Here is a 19,368-nt window from a genome sequence, read left to right on the forward strand (position 1 = left end):
TATTTCTGATATCAAATGATAATATAAATGTTAAAAATTATTGCAATATTAGTGCAGGAAAGTTTAAATCTAAATTTCGGTTCATATTGAAAGAATATCATTGAGGTCATACAGTAAAATCGGATTATAATTCGTAATACATATAAATTCAGTCGGTACACGATAATACAGATGGTTTATTAAAGTCAGCTGTAAGCTGTAATCACTCTAACCCCTCGCGAACGGACTCTGCGCATTCGTTGTCAAATGATAAATACCGCTTGCAAGACCGATGTTAGATGGCTCTCCGCCCATGTTCCGGTTCGGACCGCTCGATACGCAGCGATTCTCGTTCCACACCTGCTCGAAGTTTTGACAGCGGACCGAATTGAAGCGTCCGCTTCGAACTGACTCGGCGAAGAACTCCCACGCTCGGCTGTGGGCACAGTTTCCGGCGACATCCACCCCACATCCTGGCTGAGTTCGTCCTCCGTTCGGGTAAAAATCAGCTTGGCCAATGGGCAGATCGAATCCCAGCAAACCTCCGTTAGTGTGAATAACTTCTACATAGTTGGCATCCGATGGCGCTACTCGCTCTCCCGGCGAGTTAATAGAGAACAGCGGTAAGGCAGGATCCAACGCTACCACCGTGTGTAACCGACCTCGGGAGACTCGCTTTCCAGCAATGCCAGCCGTATGACCTCCCAGACTATGTCCGACAATATAAACGTTATTGAACGACATTCCACCGTTCAGATTTAGGAAATCCACGAATCGACCAACCGTCGCTCCTACCGCATTAATATGATTTCTAGCCGTGATGTAGTTCGGATTTTGTGCTCCTCTTCCCCAATCAACGGTAATCACATTGAAATCACCACGATCTAAATATGCATTACGAATGTTTACATTGACTCCAGAATCTCCGTTATTATTCCATCCATGAATAATCAAACGCGTTTGACGGCCGCCATTCCAATTGCCACCCAGCGTTCCCGCGTTTCCGAGTTGGATAACTTGTGGTGAGTTGCGGTTGTTGCGTGTGAACAATCGGAATATGGTGTCAGCGTCTGAATTGAAATGTGGAGCAGGTTCATCCTGTCCGGCTAGACCGTACGGATCGGTGTTGACCAAATGCAAACGACCGTCACCGTCGGGTACCAGTGACCAGACTGGAATGTGCTCCATGCCACCGTCATTGTCAACCGGAATCGCCTCCTGGCCGAACTCTTCAATCGGAAGGGCGAGCGCTGAAATAACGAGTTCGATGTAATTTTATTATAGCCGTTGGCCAGAGGTCCAGCTTACCCGTTCCAATGAATAATAGGCCTATCCATTCGTACAACCTCATTTTGAACACGATTAACACTGTCTACGGATAAATGTTGCCCAACACTTTATATAGCAATCCGAAATCTAATCAAATATGCAAAATTAAAAATAATAAATCTCCTTTTATCAAGAATTGGTAGAATTGGTGTACCGAGGTACATCTGAAACAAGGGATCAGTGCTAAATTTAGGCTCCTGCTGTTGGCAAAAAGCCTAATCTAATCTACCTGGCTAGCTATTTGTACGACTCAAGCTCGAACGATGAATCAAAATCGCACTGGAGAATATATGTTTGATTCGCATGTGTAATTATAATTTTAGCATTCCAGTTGGACTTGACCCCGGATGCTGAGAAGCCAGTCATCGCAGATTCGAGTCTCGGCTCGGGAGAGACGTTAATGTCGATGGGATCGTATTATTATTATGTTAACAATATCTAAGATCACTTTTTGCGATAAGTAGGGTAGGGAACGGCTTAAGCAGTAGCGCCTATTTAATTCAGTCGAGGAAAGCAGGCCTCAAACTCCTGCACTTTGATCAATATCAACAATTTCAATGATGGAAACGAAAACTATTATTGTCTAGCTGTCCCACGAATATAAGAAATACCGTTAATCACAAAGAAATCTGTGAACAATTGCAATTGAAACAAATCGACCTATATTGCAGCCATTCAGGAGCCACTTCGGGCGTTGAAAAATAAACGCCTGCAAAACAGATGGAAACTGCTTAAAATAGGTTCGGGGTGATTGGAATAGTGTCCCTCGATTGGTAACTTTGATTGATGATTGTTAAAGTTTGCTAACTTAGTTTTACAATCTAAAAACAAGTTCTAACAGAGAAAACGATAGAGAACAGATTAATATACTACTGTTTGAGTTTCACCCAACACATTTCGAGTATTTCGTCTGAATACACAGGCGGTTCCTAAAGCTGTTTAGAATATGTAATCTTAGGGCAACTTAAGGAATTTATTACAGTAATCACCCTCATATTTATTTAATTCATATTATTTACAGCCAAGATCCTATACATTTTTCAATGTTAGTAATCTGTTTCTACTCGTGAAGAAATATAGTCTTCCACAGCGAAAGCGTATGCGAAATTTTGTCGAATCGGACCAATTCATCGTTTGGCTGGGAAATGCACCAGAGCTAGGACAGTCGTTGATGTCGAGACCAGGACTGTGTCTGTTGAGACTATGAGCTCTGTTTATATTTTGCTTGTGACTTGTTTACGTTGGTGAAAGCTTATCTGTAAAAAGCTAAACCCGTAACGGTAGGCTCTTATAGGGCTAATCTAATTTACAGTTTTAAACCTCCTTTAATTGTGTGCAATAATGATAACAATAAAAAGCTCTGCCAACAATGATTGTTTTTTGCTTATTTGAGTGAGTTTATTGTGGGATTTTCCCGATTCAGACCAGTATGATTTTTGTCTTTTGATAATAGAATTCAATTTCCTACTGGATACAGGCTGCAACATATTTGTTATCACTTTCACAGTCGATCAATATCGCGTTAGTAACACGTCGAAACAAAAACATAAATACGTTTTAACTTCAAATGTATTTTTCAACTCCTAACTTAGAATACACTATGCGCACACGCAAGGGAAAAATTGTTAACATTTTTGAAACTCTCAAAATAAATCAATTTTCAACGTTTTTATTTTTTTACTTGAATACAGAGATAGTTACCCCAGCTTATTCTACGTTTCAACGAATCCTCAAATCGGTCAATGAACAATTTTCTCCTGCTGCATGCCGTTATACAGATAACAAGAAAGTAGTTGACTACCAACAACTTGAAGTTCATTTCCTTCTGATATTTCAAATGTGCGTAAGTACCGCGGATTCAATTAGACGTCATAGGAAATCCAAGCGTCTTAATTCAGTCATAAATCATTGATACCATAAATACTGCTGATACTAGCGTGACCAGATCTGACTGAAGTGTAGGTTTGACCAAAAACCCCTAAATTCGGTTCTGGCTTACCAACACTCGTAATTTTTTGTAAATTGATAAATGAGACAGGCGTTTAGCTTCTCTATGCAAAGTTACTGCTACAATGCATTTTGTATCCCACATTTTGGCAACCCTATCAGTAGTGCAAATTACGTATCTCAATGTGAAATCTTTATCAAAGACTTAAGCAGCGCTAAGCTCAATCAAACGCTTTTGTCAGACTGGCTGTCCGTACTCAATCAGAAAGAACAGAACAGATAAGATTGACGACATTCAAAACGGACCCCAGCTGCCTGCCGACGTAACTCCCGAATCTTTATGATTGATTGTCTTGTAATGGTGTCCTGGAATTATCGGAAAAACTACCTGCTTATCGGAAAAACTACAGAATGCGCAAAATGGATTAGTAACACAGTATAAAATAAAGTGCTTCCCGCCACACCATGGCATTTCTACTTAGCAATTCGACTGCTCGAAACTAAAATGCATTACACGGTAGTATTATTACTTTCCTTGGCACTCATTGGTAATTTCGACCTTTCAATCTAAAAAAATAGTCAGCTAATGTTTCAGTTTCGTTTTAGTGCACGCCATTCCGGTTGAACAGCGGCACAGTTTGGTTTATGATGCTCGAGGTAACCTACACCTGGTCAACCAGGACCCGTACAGCGTTATCGATGCCGACTTGGAACCGTTCTTCAATGCCGAATCCGATATCATTTTCCGGTTGTACACCCGATCAAACCCCAACGATGAGCAAGTGTTAGTTTGGAGTGACCCCAGCACTGTTCAGAATTCCAACTTCAATCCAAATCATCCGACAAGGTTTACAGTTCACGGATGGAACAACGACGGATCATCTGCGGTGCACACAAATATACGGAGTAACTACTTCGCTGTTGGTGACTTCAACGTTATCAGCGTCGATTGGGGTGCAGGAGCGCAAACCATTAACTATATCAGTGCCAGAAACCGAGTGAATGCCGTTGGGGAAATCGTATCCCGCATGATTAACACGTTAGTATCTGCGTCTGGAGTGTCTCGAAATACTATCAGCATTATTGGACACAGTTTGGGAGCACACGCTGCTGGAAACGCGGGTAAATTTCAGAACGGTGAAATCCACAGTGTAATTGGGTTGGATCCAGCTGGCCCTCTTTTCTCGCTGGGTCAACCGGACCTGCTAACTTCCAACGATGCTCAGTATGTTGAGGCCATTTTCTCGAACGCTGGCCTGTTGGGCTTCAACTTACCACTGGGTGATGCAAATTTCTATCCCAACGGAGGACGTTCCCAGCCCGGATGCGGAATTGATTTGACCGGAAATTGTGCTCATACACGATCCCACGAGATGTTTGCCGAATCGATCTCGTCCGCGACTGGTTTTAGAGCGACCCGATGTGGTTCCCATGATGAAATCAACGCTGGAAATTGCACTCCCAGCGGTGCGGATGCGATGATGGGTGGAGAACCGTCCAACCATGGTCGGGGTGTCAATGGTGTTTTCCACCTTAGAACCAATTCTGCAGCTCCCTTTGCACAGGGTTGATTGGTGAACTGGAACACACTGAACATGCTAAGTATGTTTAAACTTAACACGCAATCTTTTCCAACAGAAAAGGATCAACTTTTTACACATTCAAGTTAGACTTTAATATAATGCATTTGTACATAAATAAAAATAAAACGTTTTGAAAATAAACGATTGATTTTTATTTCAATTTTTCTTTAACGCTATAAGAGTCGATCAATTTAAACTCAAGTGGTACGCTCGTGATGTATATGTAACTGAATACATGTGGAAAGTAAAAAAAGAATTTGTTTTGCTGATGGCCTCCAAACGAGACAACCTAGCTGAATTAAGTGTGTCGTGACGCATAACACCAGCTTCATACAAACGACAGGAGCAACAGTTTGAACTTAGAGTTTGTGAAATCAAAGAAATAGTTATCGGTTTCCGTTATACTGTACCAAAATTTTTTTTGGAAATAAATATTGAAATTCAGTCCGCGCAAATATATATTTCGACTGTGACATTCCGAATCTTTTACAACACTCACCCCAATAACAGAAGATCTGAAAAGGGTAGCCGTTGAATATGACGTTAACTTGACACGCCCACTTCGTTCAAAATTTAGGAAATTTGGGATGGATATTGTCTACACTAGTAGAAATACCCAACTCAAAACAAAATTGGGGTCTACCCTAAGACCCTATTGATACCCTGAACAAAGCTGGAATTTATAAAATTGCATGCAGTCACTGTGACATGGTTTGCATTGGACAAACTAAACGTAACCTAGGGATACGTTTCAAAGAACATTTCGCAGAAGTGACAAAAGCAAGTAAAGTTTCAAGAAATGCCCCACCACACCTTTTCAAATCAAAAGTGGCTGAACATATTTTTAACGAGGAACATCCACTAACTTCGGATAACATTCACTTCCTCCGCCCCGTTAATAATTTATGGAAATTAGACGTAGCTGAAAGTTTAGAAATTTATAAACAACACTCATGCACGCTTCTCAACAAAGACGCAGGTAATCACCCCTCATGGCTATTCAATCTGCTTCCCAAAAACCCCAGACATGGTACGGTAAACAATCGACCGCATAATTTCCTACCTAACTCCAATTAAGAGTGCTAAATTTTCATTTTTACCTACTACAAATAAAAAACAGGATTTACGCTTTGCTCTTTACCAGTCCACATAAGCACTGAGGAAGACTGTATGTCACTGTCGAAATATATATTTGCGCGGACTGAATTTCAATATTTATTTCCAAAAAATTTTCTAGTAGAGTATAACGGAAACCGATAACTATTTCTTTGATTTCTCAATCACTCTGCTAAGACGCTCGGTATAGATTTTTTAAATTTGACTTAGAGTTTGTACCAAACGCGCCGTTTGAAAACATCATAACAAAGCAGTTACTAAACCCTTAAAAATCATGAAACAAAAAAACGAAATCGATTTATTCGAAATGATTTTCTTACAAAAAGTAGTAGTAGTTAAAAAAAGCCAGCGTTTCAAAATATGTGTCAACAAAATTGAACCATATAATTGTTAAGAACAGTTAGAAAATATTATTGGAAAACGGTACGTACCATTCGTTAATTAATACATACATAAAACCCAACGCCAGAACAAAGTTTAACTTTATTATAGAATCACTTACTCTGGTGGTACTGATAAGAATCGTTGACATTTTCAATTCCTTTGAGTAATGCTCTTTTGAAGGTTGTAAAGTACAAAAAAGTGATATAAAAACGACGAAATACTTATTGTAAAGCACGTTTCTCAACCACCATTTTATGAAATAACTTCCAAAATAGTTTCTACACGTTCCAAGGGTTATATTTCAAGACATTAACAATTGGTGGAAAGATTTATTTGAAAATCCCACAGTGCACAGTGGTCTAAGCTCGAAAAATCGTGATCGTCCTAGATTTGACTGTGAAAAATTGATTTTATGTACTCAATGTCTTCAGCAAAATTGTTCCATGGAACAAGGCCTTACTTTTGACGTTTTTATTTTTTCGATCAATCCACCTAACAGTATTTTATCTAACTAACTAATATTTCTAACTAATATTTTTTCTACTTTTCAATATACCAGATTGCTTCCTTCAGCAAAGTTATGGAAAATTTGAAAAGAAAAACAATTGCTGAATACTGCGATGTCCTATCTGTACGTTGGACACGACCAAATAGAGTTTTTTTGTTGAACACCCCTCTTTAAAGTCAGTTTTTTGTCTATAATTTTGTCGATAAAACATGTTGATGTAACAAGGAAAGTTGTTCGTTACCTTCAGAGCTACTAAATGCATAACGGTCTTATGTGATACACTAAATCACAAAACTGTCCCAAACGCCAACGCACTCACCGTATACCAGAAACCGTTAATCTCTTTGTAAAAGTTGTACATTGTAACGAAAACTGCGGTTTCTATGTTTTACTTACTTTTACATAATTGCAAAAGCGACTTATGCGCAATCATAATGAAAAAAAAAAGATTTTTTAAGTATTCATTTACGTATTATTTTAATTATTTTTTATATATTTAAAAACCAGAGTAACAAACAATTTAAAATTCTTCATGATGCATATTATATTATCAAATCAAGTTTTGGGTCATATTCAGACTAATTGGAATAGTTGTTCGAAACGGTAGCAGCAAATACTAATTCTTTTGGGGAGGTATTTTCATCGAGCTCTGCAACTCGACATTTTTTAATTCTGGTTGAGCAGCTTTCAAAAAGTTTTTGAGCACGTCCACGAGAAGAAATGTGGTTGTATTCATAATTATTATTCTCACTGAATCGAGGAAGAGCAAGCGGTGACTCTAACCAAATTTCATGCTTTTTCATATAATACTTTTTTATTCTATTGCATTTCTCCCATTTCGAGTTCAATGTCGGACAACATACAGCAGAAAACTTGTGCGAATCTTCATAAACATGCTCGACTGTGTCTTCTGGTAGAGACAATATCGAAATACACATGATGTTCTTTTGCTTGCATTGCAGTTAAACCACTTTTCAAATATATGCCGTTTCACGAGCGATCGGCATTGACATACGAAAAATAAAAAATCTCTCAAAGTTGCAGGAAGTTGCAGCTAATTTTTATATATTTTGTAGAGGACACTTCAAGCAAACTTTTGATGTATGTTTGAGAGAGGAACTCGGTGGAACTTTTTTAAAACACTAACGAAAGTTTGAGTTCGCGTTTTTTAAGGATTAATCTGCCGCTAATGGCAAGTCTGTCCCAATTGCATTTTTATCAATTTTGATTTTATTGGTGGAATCGTCGTTTTTTCATCTGTGCTTTCGAAAAAACACATAATTTTGAATACTTTGTTCTGAGCAACTATGAAAAAAATAGCAAGTCAGTTCGTCCCATAGCAAAAATGATCGCAAGTCGGTCCCATAGAAAAAATCATTGCAAGTGAGTCCCACAGCCAATAATAATTATGAAATTTATGATGTTTACAATAGTTTATGGTCTTCAGGTTTAGAGTTTGATGTTCCAGTTGACCTGGTGATATTTGATAAGTGGCTCGTTTGAATTTTACTATACCTAAGCATTTAGAACGGAAGAAATAAAAGATGCGCTTTTTGCTATCGAAAATTGATTTTTAGAAAATTTTGGAATCGCTACTTGTTCTGCCAATACTTTGTACTAATAAATTACAAGAAAACAAAGCTGTTCTTCACATGTGTGTGTATCTGAGGATAGGACAAAAATTCGAATCAATGTTTGGAAGCTGTTTGGTACTATTTGTTTTTATTATTTCAAGAGTTGAAACTATAAAAATCTATCAATGCTCAGTTTTTACTCGATTATTCTTTAACTACTTCTTCTCTTCGTTTACAACTGAAATTATGGCATTCAGTAGCACCTTTTATAATCGCGACCGTTCTTGTCTCGCTGATACTACATTATTTTCTTCGAGGAGAAGCTTTTACCAGGTGCTACTTTCAGCTAATTTTTTCTTTAATCTTTTTTAACGGTGAACAGAATTTTATTTGGCCATCATCATTAGATATGTTACTACTCACTGTACTGTAAGTTAAACCATGCTTCAGTAAATACTACTCTTCGTATTTTATCCATGTTGGGCCGTGGGTAAAAATCATTCATCATATATTGAGAAACGGTGAATTTCGTTTTGGAGACTGCGTCAATAGTCATATCGAATAATTTGGTACGCTTCTGAGCTGTTTTTACAAAGGAATATCGGTCTTCTGATGATATCACATTTATTTCCACTGATGTGTAGAAGCTGGCCCGCCACGTACGTGCGGGCGCTCTCAAAAAAAATTAGAATAAGTTCCTCGACCTGAGATGATTTTGAATTTATCAATAGTATCAATTAGAAAAACAAGTGGATGGCGCAGTTATAACCACATTGTGATATGCTTCTCGCTATAAAATCATTCAATCATTCTGTGGAAGCACGATAGAAGGCCGTTTGTAGATCGACTAGCGACGGATTTGTTTCAAACGCAAGCCTAGCACTGGAATCGATTTGCAGTACCCAGTTTGTTTTTCATCACCGGTCGCAGGTGGCTATGTGACTGATTTGCTATCATTCTGGCTAGGTATCGTAAAAGTAATCGCATATGGGTCCCAGATTATGATTTTAAACATAATTTAATCAAGATTTGATGTTCATGCACGCTTTTTGACGTATAAGTAGTTGTTTGTCATAGCAGTAACAAATTCTTTTGACAGTCTTATTTAAAAAAAGATACGAGCGCAAAATTTCTACTAAAACGTAACGATTTTTAATTGCTGTTTCCTTATCAGCACAAAATCGCAAATGTGACGGACTTGCCATGAGCGGCAGTAATCCCTTCACCAACTCATCATACCGATTAATCATACACGCAATCGAAACCAAGTCTCTCTATCAATGAAATATATTGCACTAACCATGATTGTTATTTTCCATTTTGTTTTATTGGAATACACGAAGTAATTAAGTTTTACCAACGTTTAGAAAACGCGCGACAATTTAGCACGAAATGTGAAACTAGTGATTGCTCTGAACGCTGACGCTTGCTATGCTTGTATTAGTATTTGTGATGCTTCCCAAAGCTCACCAATACTTGTTCACAACCCAGGAGATATCTCTGAACACGTCTGGGTACTTGGTGCATCTAAATAAAAAAGAAAGAAAAACGATTTTTGTCTATGGCTCAACGCACTGTGCGTCATAACGAATCGAATGGTGTACTCAGGTCTCAGATTCTTTGGTGCATTTTTTTTATAATAACGGTCTGTGGGAGCACCGTGTAACCGTAATGGTGAAAACAATGAAGCGACAAGAAACTCCAAAGAAGAGGAAGACCGAGGGAAAAGTGGCTACATCGCTGCGTACGCTTGATCGGGAGGTCCGTTCCCCAGCTGCGTCCCATCCAGAGTTTCTGACCAAACCAGAAGCGTAAGACTTACTCCAACAATTTTGATGCGAAAGTTGAGGAGGAATTGATAAATAAAACGAAGAAAGAATTCAAAACATGCTTACACGCATGTTTTCGTCCACCATGGCGAATGTTCCAGTAAACTCCCGGAAAGCCACTCGCAAGGGCATGGAATTGCTTTTGCAAATGAGCCTATATAATTACCTTCCATGGGAAATTCATTAGAATCAATTATTTGTCTAGCTTTTTTTTTTCTATCACCATCCGAGAAAAGTCCATTTTTGCCTTTCTCCTAGAAAGGTATAGCAATCACTGGAAAAACCAAAGGTATAAAAGTGGTCCTAATTGCCGAATGTATATACCACTCGACCCCTTTCGACGAACTGAGCATTTTCTGTATGTATGTATGAATGTGTGTATATGTGTGTGTGTGTGTGTGTGTGTGTATGTATGTGCAACTTTTTTTTCTCACTCACTTTTCTCAGAGATGGCTGGACCGATTTTCATAAAATTAATTGCAAATGAAAGGTCTAGTTGTGCCATAGGTTGCTATTGAATTTCATTGTAATCGGATTTTTAGTTTAGAGGTTATGTATCAAAATGTAAAAATCACGAAACATTAATATCTCAGAAACCACACAACCGATTTTAATAAAATTGGTTTCAAATGATTGGGCTATCTCCAGAACCCTTAACTTTTGAATTTCGTAATGATTGAACATATGGTTCAAAAGTTATGTAAAGAAAAGTTATCCTGAGGTTGTTTAAACTCACTCATTTTTCTCAGAGATGGCTGAACCGATTTTCACAAAATTAGTGTCAAATGGAAGGTCTAGTTGCCCCATAGGTTGCTATTGAATTTCATTGCAATCGGATTGTAACTTTGTCCGTTGTTCATGAAAATGTGAAATCACATAATGAAAGTAAACATATTGACTTCCTCCTAACGATCACTGGCTAATTAAAAGTAGAACAGTGATCCAAATGGCCGAATGTCATATACTACTCGACTCAATTAGACGAATCGAGCATTTTCTGCATATAAGCATGTATAGGTGTATATGTTTGTGTGCGGGTGTGTACGTGTGTATGTGCACCTTTTTTCGCACTCACTATCCTCAGAGATGGTCTGACCGAACAGATTTCAATGAAATTGATTGCAAATGAAAGGTCTAGTTGCCCTATAAGACCCTATTGAATTTTATTGTAATCTAATTTCTAGTTTAGAGGTTATGTATCAAAGTGTAAAAATCACGAAACATCAATATCTCAGCAACCACACATCTGATTTGATTAAAGTTAGTTTCAAATGAACGAGCTACCTCAAAAACCCTTAACTTTTGAATTTTATGAAGATTGAACATGTGGTTCAGAAGTTATGGAAAGAAACGTGTTCTGGAGACTATTTAATCTCACTCATGTTTCTCAGAGATGGCTGGCCCGATTTTTATAAAATTAGTGTCATATGAAAGGTCTTGTTGTCCCATAAGACCTTATTGTTTTTTTTTTACAAACGGATTATTACTTTGCCTGTTATGTTTAAAAATGTGAAATCCAGCTATGAAAAGAAACATATTCCAAGACAACTTACTTGGACTCACTCATATTTCTCAGAGATGGTTGACCCGATTTCCACAGAATTAGTATCAAATAAAAGGTCTACCTACCTTATAACACCCTATTGAATTTTGCAGTAATCGGACTGTAACTTCGTCTGTAATGTATCGAAATGTGAAAATCACGAAACTTCATTATCTTAGAAACTACACAACCGATTTGAACAATATTGATATCAGATGAACGGGCTAGTTAAGGGTTAACTGATGAATTATGAGTTATGAATTATGAACACGTGGTTTCAAAGTTTGGCTGCCCCATACGTTACCTTTTCATTTGATTGTAATCAAACTTAAGCAAGCGTTATGTTTTAATTTGTAAAACAACGAAAGTCTATTATTTCAAGTATTACACGACTTATTTGAACATAACTAGTGTCATACAAATGAGTCATCTCTCAAACTTACAAATAACAAACTTCATAACAATTTTATATGCTGTTTAAAAGTTTTAGAAAGAAAAGAAATTCAAAGACTATTCAACACTTTACCTGCTTCGATCAATATATATGACCTCAACATAATTTAAATGTGGTATCGTACTATCTGAACGTTCCCGGCATCGCTCGTGATTAAATTGTTCGAAATTAAGAGTCATTGCTTTTATTTCGCTATTTCTTAAGTACTAACATTACGTCAAATTTCATATTTTATACTTTAATTACAACATCAATATTTTAGAACCCAAAGAGTGGATAAACATTTATTGGATTTAAGCATTCATGTAAATCTATTTTACAAATAATAAGTTTGAATGAGAAAGGCTGAGTCTGACCGCTAGGTGGATTAATTTAGGTTTTTAATTACTACTGAACGAAATTCGTGAATCTTATTTCTCGTAAACATTCCATTGGCACCCCATTGTTGAAGCAATGTCGATTTTTCGTAAAATTATGTTCAGGTATCAGTAGGTCGCACTGCAGACGAACGATTGAAAGGAGACTCTACCCGGAACCATCAGCAAATATGATCCACATGACATTTCCATCAACCAACAGACGCGATAAATCTTATTCAAGAGAATGGTCCGAAGACGTCACGCCGAATAATATTGCAAACTGCTTTCGAAAAGTTGGATTTGTACTTCAAACACCTTCAAATGATAGTTAACGTTATCATATGTTCTCTAATGACAGACCAGGACATTTTGTAAAGTGTCATTCAAAAAGACGCAGGATTTGAAAATGACGGATCTGAAAATGCTGAATCTGTAGAACATATCCCAATGTTTGAAGTCAGTTTAGAGAGTATTAACCAGACCCTTCAGGATTTGGATGCAATCCTTCAAGTAATGGACAACGTTCTTGCAGAAATTCTCCAGATATATCGAAAAGCTGTTGAAACATCATTACTGTTGATATATTTTCATTTGTTTGATTAGATACTGAAAATCTTTTACTATACGAAACTTGATAAGAATGATTTAACTTGTGTTTTACTGCTGATATATTGAGGCAGCGACAAAGATTTGTAGTTTGGTGCAAGAACTTCAATTGAATGCGTTTCTCTGATATACGCGAAATAACCTGCGACCTTTTTTGTTTCCTCGGTTGGAAATGTTGCCCTCTGTAGGAATTTCCACTCGAATGAAGAGGTAGAGTCGGGAACAAACGAATATTTTGAAGGACTTGACGTGTAATGCTACAAACCTGATATCGAAATATTAGAGGACTGCTGCGATAGGTGCAATAATCTGGATGGAGGCTATGTCGAAGGACAAGTGTTTTTTTTATAAAAAATTCGTTTTTCATTGGTAGACCAAAGACTTCCCAAGAAACAATTATTGTTGCGTAAACATTTACTCAACCACTTTTGTTAGGCTCGAGTTGAACAACAACCGAGATGGAAATTAGAAAACTTCTGTTCAATGGTTGTTCAGTTAAATTTGGAGAAATTATCCGACACACAGTAGTTTAGGAACGGCGAAGAGGGTTTCAAACAACAACAGCAGAACATTTCATCCAACACTTGTTAAACCAGCGTTGAACAGATGCACCGAAAAACATTTATTAGGCTACTGTTCTGTATGTGTTCGACCAGTTGAAGAAAATAGTCATCGAACATCTGTTAAACCGTTGCCCGACTTTTGAAATGCTCTTGTTAAACGCATGTTCAATAATAATGTTTGCAAACGTTTATTTCGCGCATTAGTACATACTTATGCAGCTAATGCTGAATAGTAGCGTGGAAAAAAGTTTAATCGACATTAATTCAGCTCTTTTAGCACAAACAAAATGCAACAAAAAAATCGATTTTTTCATTAAAATTATTATTATTAGCTTTATTAGTTTTTTGCTTGTCGAAACGTTATGGGTAAATTTTTAATTTATATTAGAAGGAAATACCACCCTCTTAAAATCATCCTCTTTTGTTCAGTTTCTGTTGAGATACGAACTTGCGATCCATTGCTTGGCGGTCATCGATGAATGCATCTGAGCTAATCTGTAATATGACGTGTACTGTGTCTAAAGTGAATATGCTTCTAAACATTCTGGTCTATTAAATGTTGAACAGGCATTGCATAACTGCTGGAATATTAGCTTTTTGCACACGCCTCTAAACAAAGCGTACCGGCTAATTTGACATAATCATGCATGCCAGATCTACAGAATAGTCAGCAAATTTTGGTTTTAGTTGCGTGTGCGGATGTAAGCAACTGTCAAGCCGTGCGCCGACATTGGTATTTTCTCTCTTCAATGATGTTTACGAAAATTTTTAATGCTCATCGACTTTATTTTTAACGTTTCTGTGGATATATTGCTCCATATATACTTTTTATAAGTATTATATTATTCATTTTTATTGTTTTATTTTCTAAAAAAAGCAGCTTGAAAACAAGCAACATATTCACGACTACGAAGGTGCTGATATTTGTTTGGTTTTTGCATGAGAAAAAGAAGAAAGGAAATATTTTTGCTTTTGTCATCGTACACATTTTGACAATTGCATACGAGAGTTCGCCTAGGTGCAAACAGTCTTTAAAATCTCTTTCAACTTCGTAGTCGCGAATAACAGTTACGCAGTAATTAACGATGTAGTGTTGTGTGTCAGTTAATATTGGAAAAGATTTAGAAAAAAAATTGAATCTATTCTTTTGAAATTAATCGATTCACCGATTTAATCGATTAGCCTGGATCGATTTTTCTTATGTTGTTGTAACCTACCATATACTTCTCATATTTCGACAATAAATAATGAAATTCTTGTAAATTTTGAAAATTGCACATAAATTTGCTGTTGCTGTTCAGTTTAAATTTTCTGGCATCCCTGGTCATTGCGGCATTGCTATGCCGCTGTCAAGTGTCAACATCTGTCCAGTCTCAGTTTTCATTGTTTTTCCGCGGTTTCAGCCTCCAATGTAATTCCGTTTTTTGTCTTTATTTACCAAGTTTTATTGAGTTACTTTGCAAAATATACTAAGTTTTCGTGATGCAAAGTAATTGTGAATAGGAAGTCAGATCAACCTATTCGCTAATTATCTTTCATCTACAGGAAATTTCTTCTGTGTGATACAAAGCCAGTAAGTGATAACTGTGGTTCCGCCGCAATGGATTGACGGAAAATTTCTTTTCTGACACCCTAATAGAGCCGAAAATTGCGTCTTCCAAACCAGAATCTAACAGAGGTAACATTCCCTGTATAATCAAAAAAAAAGAACATTTCAACATTTGATGAGGCAGAAGAGGAAGATGCATTCCTATCTGACAGAACAACGGTCAATGGATACCTCCGATACAGCAGTGCCACCTAAGAAAAGGTTGAAAAGGGCAGCTACATCAATTCAAGAATTTGATATCAACCGTTTGCTAGAAAACAAAGATTTGTACCCCATTATGTCCGAACAATGCTACATTTCTATTTTTAGGTACTTTAATGATGTTAGTAACCATTGAAAAAATGTCTGCGGTAAACGTTGATACTAATTTGGTCTGCAAAACCATAGAAGAATTTGAAACAGAGCAACCAATTGCTACTTCTTATATGCTACCTGGTTCCAATACTGCAATTATACATCGAAGCGAAGATCTTGCATATGGCCCACTATTTGACCGCGATGGACAGGTGAGTAACTATATCGTCGGTTTCGTGCAACACTGGTACAACCAAAAAATAGTTTCGAGAAAAACGCGTTTGAAAATTAACGTCGAATTTTTTTTTTCAATTTTCAAGGAAACTTTAAAGTTTATGATTTCCAATCCTTATCTAACACTTTTAGGTCTATTAAGCACATATTTTGAGCACGTTAAAATTTTTTTTACTAACTTTATAGAGAAATTTCGATTTGTGCAGCGAAAGCATTTCTATTCATAGCTCTGGTGATTTTGTGAATTTCGAAACAGGGTGTTGTCGGAGGCAAATTTACAGTATTTGGCATCGTTTGCCATCCAAAACTAAAAATGCAAAATTTTGAGTTGTGCCAGTGTTGCACTAAACCAACGATATGAAGACTGATGCATATAGAACATTCCACTTTATATTATAATCACTGTATGTTTCACTAATCTGGCGGAGGGGATTCGGGAATCAATTGAAGCTGTTATAACGGGATCCAGGTAATGGAGATTCCATACGACTGATTCTTTTATAACAGTATAAATTGGTTCCCGAATCCACTCCGCCAAACTAGTAAAATATACAGTGACTAAACTTCAGATCCCTTCTTCTCATAGTGCATTTTCAAACTCGCAGATAAATTTAACGTTTATTATGAATTGCTTCCAAGGAACCGGCATGGCAATTCTTTTTAGGAGTGAGATGGGGTGAAAATCGTTTTAAATCTGTCCACGTGGTATGTGGATGGCCCCTAAGATTTACGTAGTTTTCTTTCTATACTTTTTTTTTGGCTCACAGTCTATATTTTTTCTGGAAAGACGAAATTACTGTCTACATTTTTTGCGGCAACCGTTGCAGCTCTGATTTTTTTTCTTTATTTAAGAAAATTCTGACCTTTTTTTCTCATTTCATTATGATCAGACAACCATCAATTTTTTAGCAAACTTTTTGTAGTTTTGATAAATAAAAAAAAGATTTAAAAAAGACAGACTTTAAAAAAAATATTTACATTTTTTTTCTTTTTTTTTTGTAGAAATACGCAATGGGGTCCTAAAGTTTTGAACGGTGTTCTGATTTTTATATATCAGCTGGAAGAGTGCAACTTTCTGAGCAAAACGTGATTTTTAAAAAAATGTTTATCATTTTCCTTCGATTTTTATATGAAGGATAAAAATCTGCTCGAAATGCCTTGAATGACAGTTCTCTCATATACCGCACATGGGCGAAACGTCATCTAAGACCATTCGAGAATTTTTTTTATTCTTCCTTTAAAAATCGAAGGAAAACGATAAACGTTTTTTGAAAATCACGTTTTTCTCAGGAAACGCGGCTTTTTCAAATGATATTTAAAAACCGGTATAGCTTTAGGACCCAATAAACCTATTAATTTGATCATGAAAATCAGTATATTTTAAAATAAATAGCTCACAACTATTTTTTCTTTATAAATCCAAAATGTGGTTTTTATTTTGGGCAAAAATGTATGTTTATCAAAAATAATGTGTTATGTGTTAAATGTTTTGCGAGGGTTGATAGCAAATAGTGAAACCCAAACGTATTTGTAATAAACTTCTGATCTAACTCCTAAATCTAATCCAACTTTAGAGAGAGTATGAAAGAGTAAGAGAGTAAGTAAGAGAAAGAGAGAGTAAGAAAGAGGGAGAGAGAGTAAAAAAGAGAGAGCGAGTAAGAAAGAGTAAGAAAGAGAGAGAGAGAGAGAGAGAGAGAGAGAGTAAGAAAGAGAGAGAGAGTAAGAAAGAAAGAGAGAAAGAGAAAGAGGAGGAAAGAGAGAGAGAAAGAGAGAGAGAGAGAAAGAAAGAAAAAGAGAGAGATAGATAGCTGACGATTTTATATAATAATTACACTGGTCAACACAGGTGTGGTCTTAAAGTTCAAACTAGAAAAAAAAAAGAAAGATTATGAATTTTTAGCCATTGCTGTGAATTTTGGTGCCCCCAGCTACCAACATTTTTTCAGAGATTTACATGAGTTTTCTAATAAACATAACATTGAAGCGACGGACCCGGTGAGTTATTACTATACGAACACTCACGTAAATAAACCCGTTTTGGTAATGGCTAGGAGCACCAAAATTGACAGGAATGGTTAAAAAGCTTTAATTTTTCTAGAGCATCGATTTCGAGCTTTAAAGCAACATTTTTTCGCTTTTGTCGACCAGTGTATCATGCTGTTTAACTTAAAAAATGTGTATAACTTTCTCAACATATCTTTTGACTTTTTAGAAAAATTTTATGATGGAAAAGATAAGTAATGTGGCAAATACGGTCAATGGGTAAAATACATGCTACGAAATTGTCAAGAGTATCAATTGGAGATTCAACGTCAAATTTATGGAACCTTTTCTAAAAGTCAGTCACGAGGAATTCCATGAAACATTGTGAAGCCGCTGCGCTGCTCGACAGTTCACCGGAGATCAAAGAAAAGATCACTTCTGTTGCAAGTAATCAGTTTTCTATATATTCATGTATTTTAAACCTTTTTTACCTGTTGATCTGTTTTTAGTTGCTGAATGTATGACCACTGATGATACGGGAAGAGAGAACGGAGCAGCACAAGAAAACAGCGACACAGAAGAGGAGATATTGAGTATCGTAGTTCTAAGTTATCTTGAGTTATTTGTTTATTCGATACCAAGCTATCTGTAATTCGTTAATCTAGATGTAATTAAAGACTAGAACCTGGGCAAAAAAGGTTCAACACCATGTATTCCTGTTGAATGTAAGAAATGAAATGTTTATGTTTTAATAAACGACTCTTTCGGGACTTTTTTCATTGCACATTGTATATTTTTTCTTAATATTAGTTTACATTTAGCTAACTAAATGTTCGCTTAAATTATTATTACCATTAGAGCAACCTTTGGTTTACTAATAAACAAGATCATTACCCAACAGTCACGTGAGTTGAGTACCAGCTTATTAATCTTTTGTTTTACCGAAATCCGTCTATTAATAGCTTAATAAGCTATAAAATTACAAGCAATTTAAAAAAAACTTTATACACTGTAATAAACCAACCATACGACGCGTTTAGAAGGATGTTTCACAAAACTAGTGATCTAACGTTCGCGTCTAGAAAAACTGAAGAATTGCATGTAGAAAGATTTCAAACGCATGTATGCAGCACTTGAACAACACTTGCAGAATAACAGTTGCCGGGTTGCCGTTTGATACGTTCAAATAGTTTTTATTAAGCGATAACGCCACTGATGAATGGAGCCCTTTAAAGCGCCGTTACGCAGCACATATATGTTAGTGTTGCTGGTAATCTTTTGCAAACGCTTAAACAACTTCTGTTAAGCTAGAGTTACATTGTTGGATAAGTACATAAACAAAGAATACTGGCAACGTTTGTACAACAAATAATTCAACGTGTTGTTTATTCAGCACCGGTTGCTTCTACACTGCTTTTGTTCGACATATGCTCTCATAACGGCTTCCAAATTGTTCCTTGGGTTATCAGCTCAT

The 19,368-nt window shown here is 36.6% G+C and overlaps 2 protein-coding genes and 1 long non-coding RNA gene across 5 annotated transcripts; 2 read left to right on the forward strand and 1 right to left on the reverse strand.

Moving 5' to 3' along the window:
* Nucleotides 1-100: 100 nt before the first annotated feature.
* LOC129725923 (pancreatic triacylglycerol lipase-like) lies at nt 101-1,405 on the reverse strand. The gene is made up of 2 exons (XM_055682368.1): nt 1,288-1,405; nt 101-1,229 (listed from the first exon to the last, which is right to left on the reverse strand). Exons 1-2 carry the CDS (start codon nt 1,328-1,330, stop codon nt 208-210), a joined length of 1,065 nt encoding a protein of 354 aa, XP_055538343.1. The 5' UTR covers nt 1,331-1,405; the 3' UTR covers nt 101-207.
* Nucleotides 1,406-3,674: 2,269 nt separating this feature from the next.
* On the forward strand, nt 3,675-4,979 carry LOC129725924 (pancreatic triacylglycerol lipase-like). The gene is made up of 2 exons (XM_055682369.1): nt 3,675-3,803; nt 3,862-4,979. Exons 1-2 carry the CDS (start codon nt 3,761-3,763, stop codon nt 4,824-4,826), a joined length of 1,008 nt encoding a protein of 335 aa, XP_055538344.1. The 5' UTR covers nt 3,675-3,760; the 3' UTR covers nt 4,827-4,979.
* A 10,080-nt stretch (nt 4,980-15,059) lies between these two features.
* LOC129725926 (uncharacterized) lies at nt 15,060-18,678 on the forward strand. 3 transcript variants are annotated; one of them, XR_008728207.1, is made up of 6 exons: nt 15,060-15,263; nt 15,320-15,347; nt 15,414-15,628; nt 15,693-15,889; nt 18,124-18,341; nt 18,404-18,678. It is a non-coding gene; the product is annotated as an uncharacterized LOC129725926 (long non-coding RNA). The 3 variants fall into 3 exon arrangements; XR_008728205.1 differs by having other exon boundaries at nt 15,320-15,628; XR_008728206.1 differs by having other exon boundaries at nt 15,320-15,584.
* Nucleotides 18,679-19,368: the final 690 nt, after the last annotated feature.

Source organism: Wyeomyia smithii, chromosome 2 (genome assembly GCF_029784165.1).
Source record: "Wyeomyia smithii strain HCP4-BCI-WySm-NY-G18 chromosome 2, ASM2978416v1, whole genome shotgun sequence".
Taxonomy (NCBI): Eukaryota; Metazoa; Arthropoda; class Insecta; order Diptera; family Culicidae; genus Wyeomyia; species Wyeomyia smithii.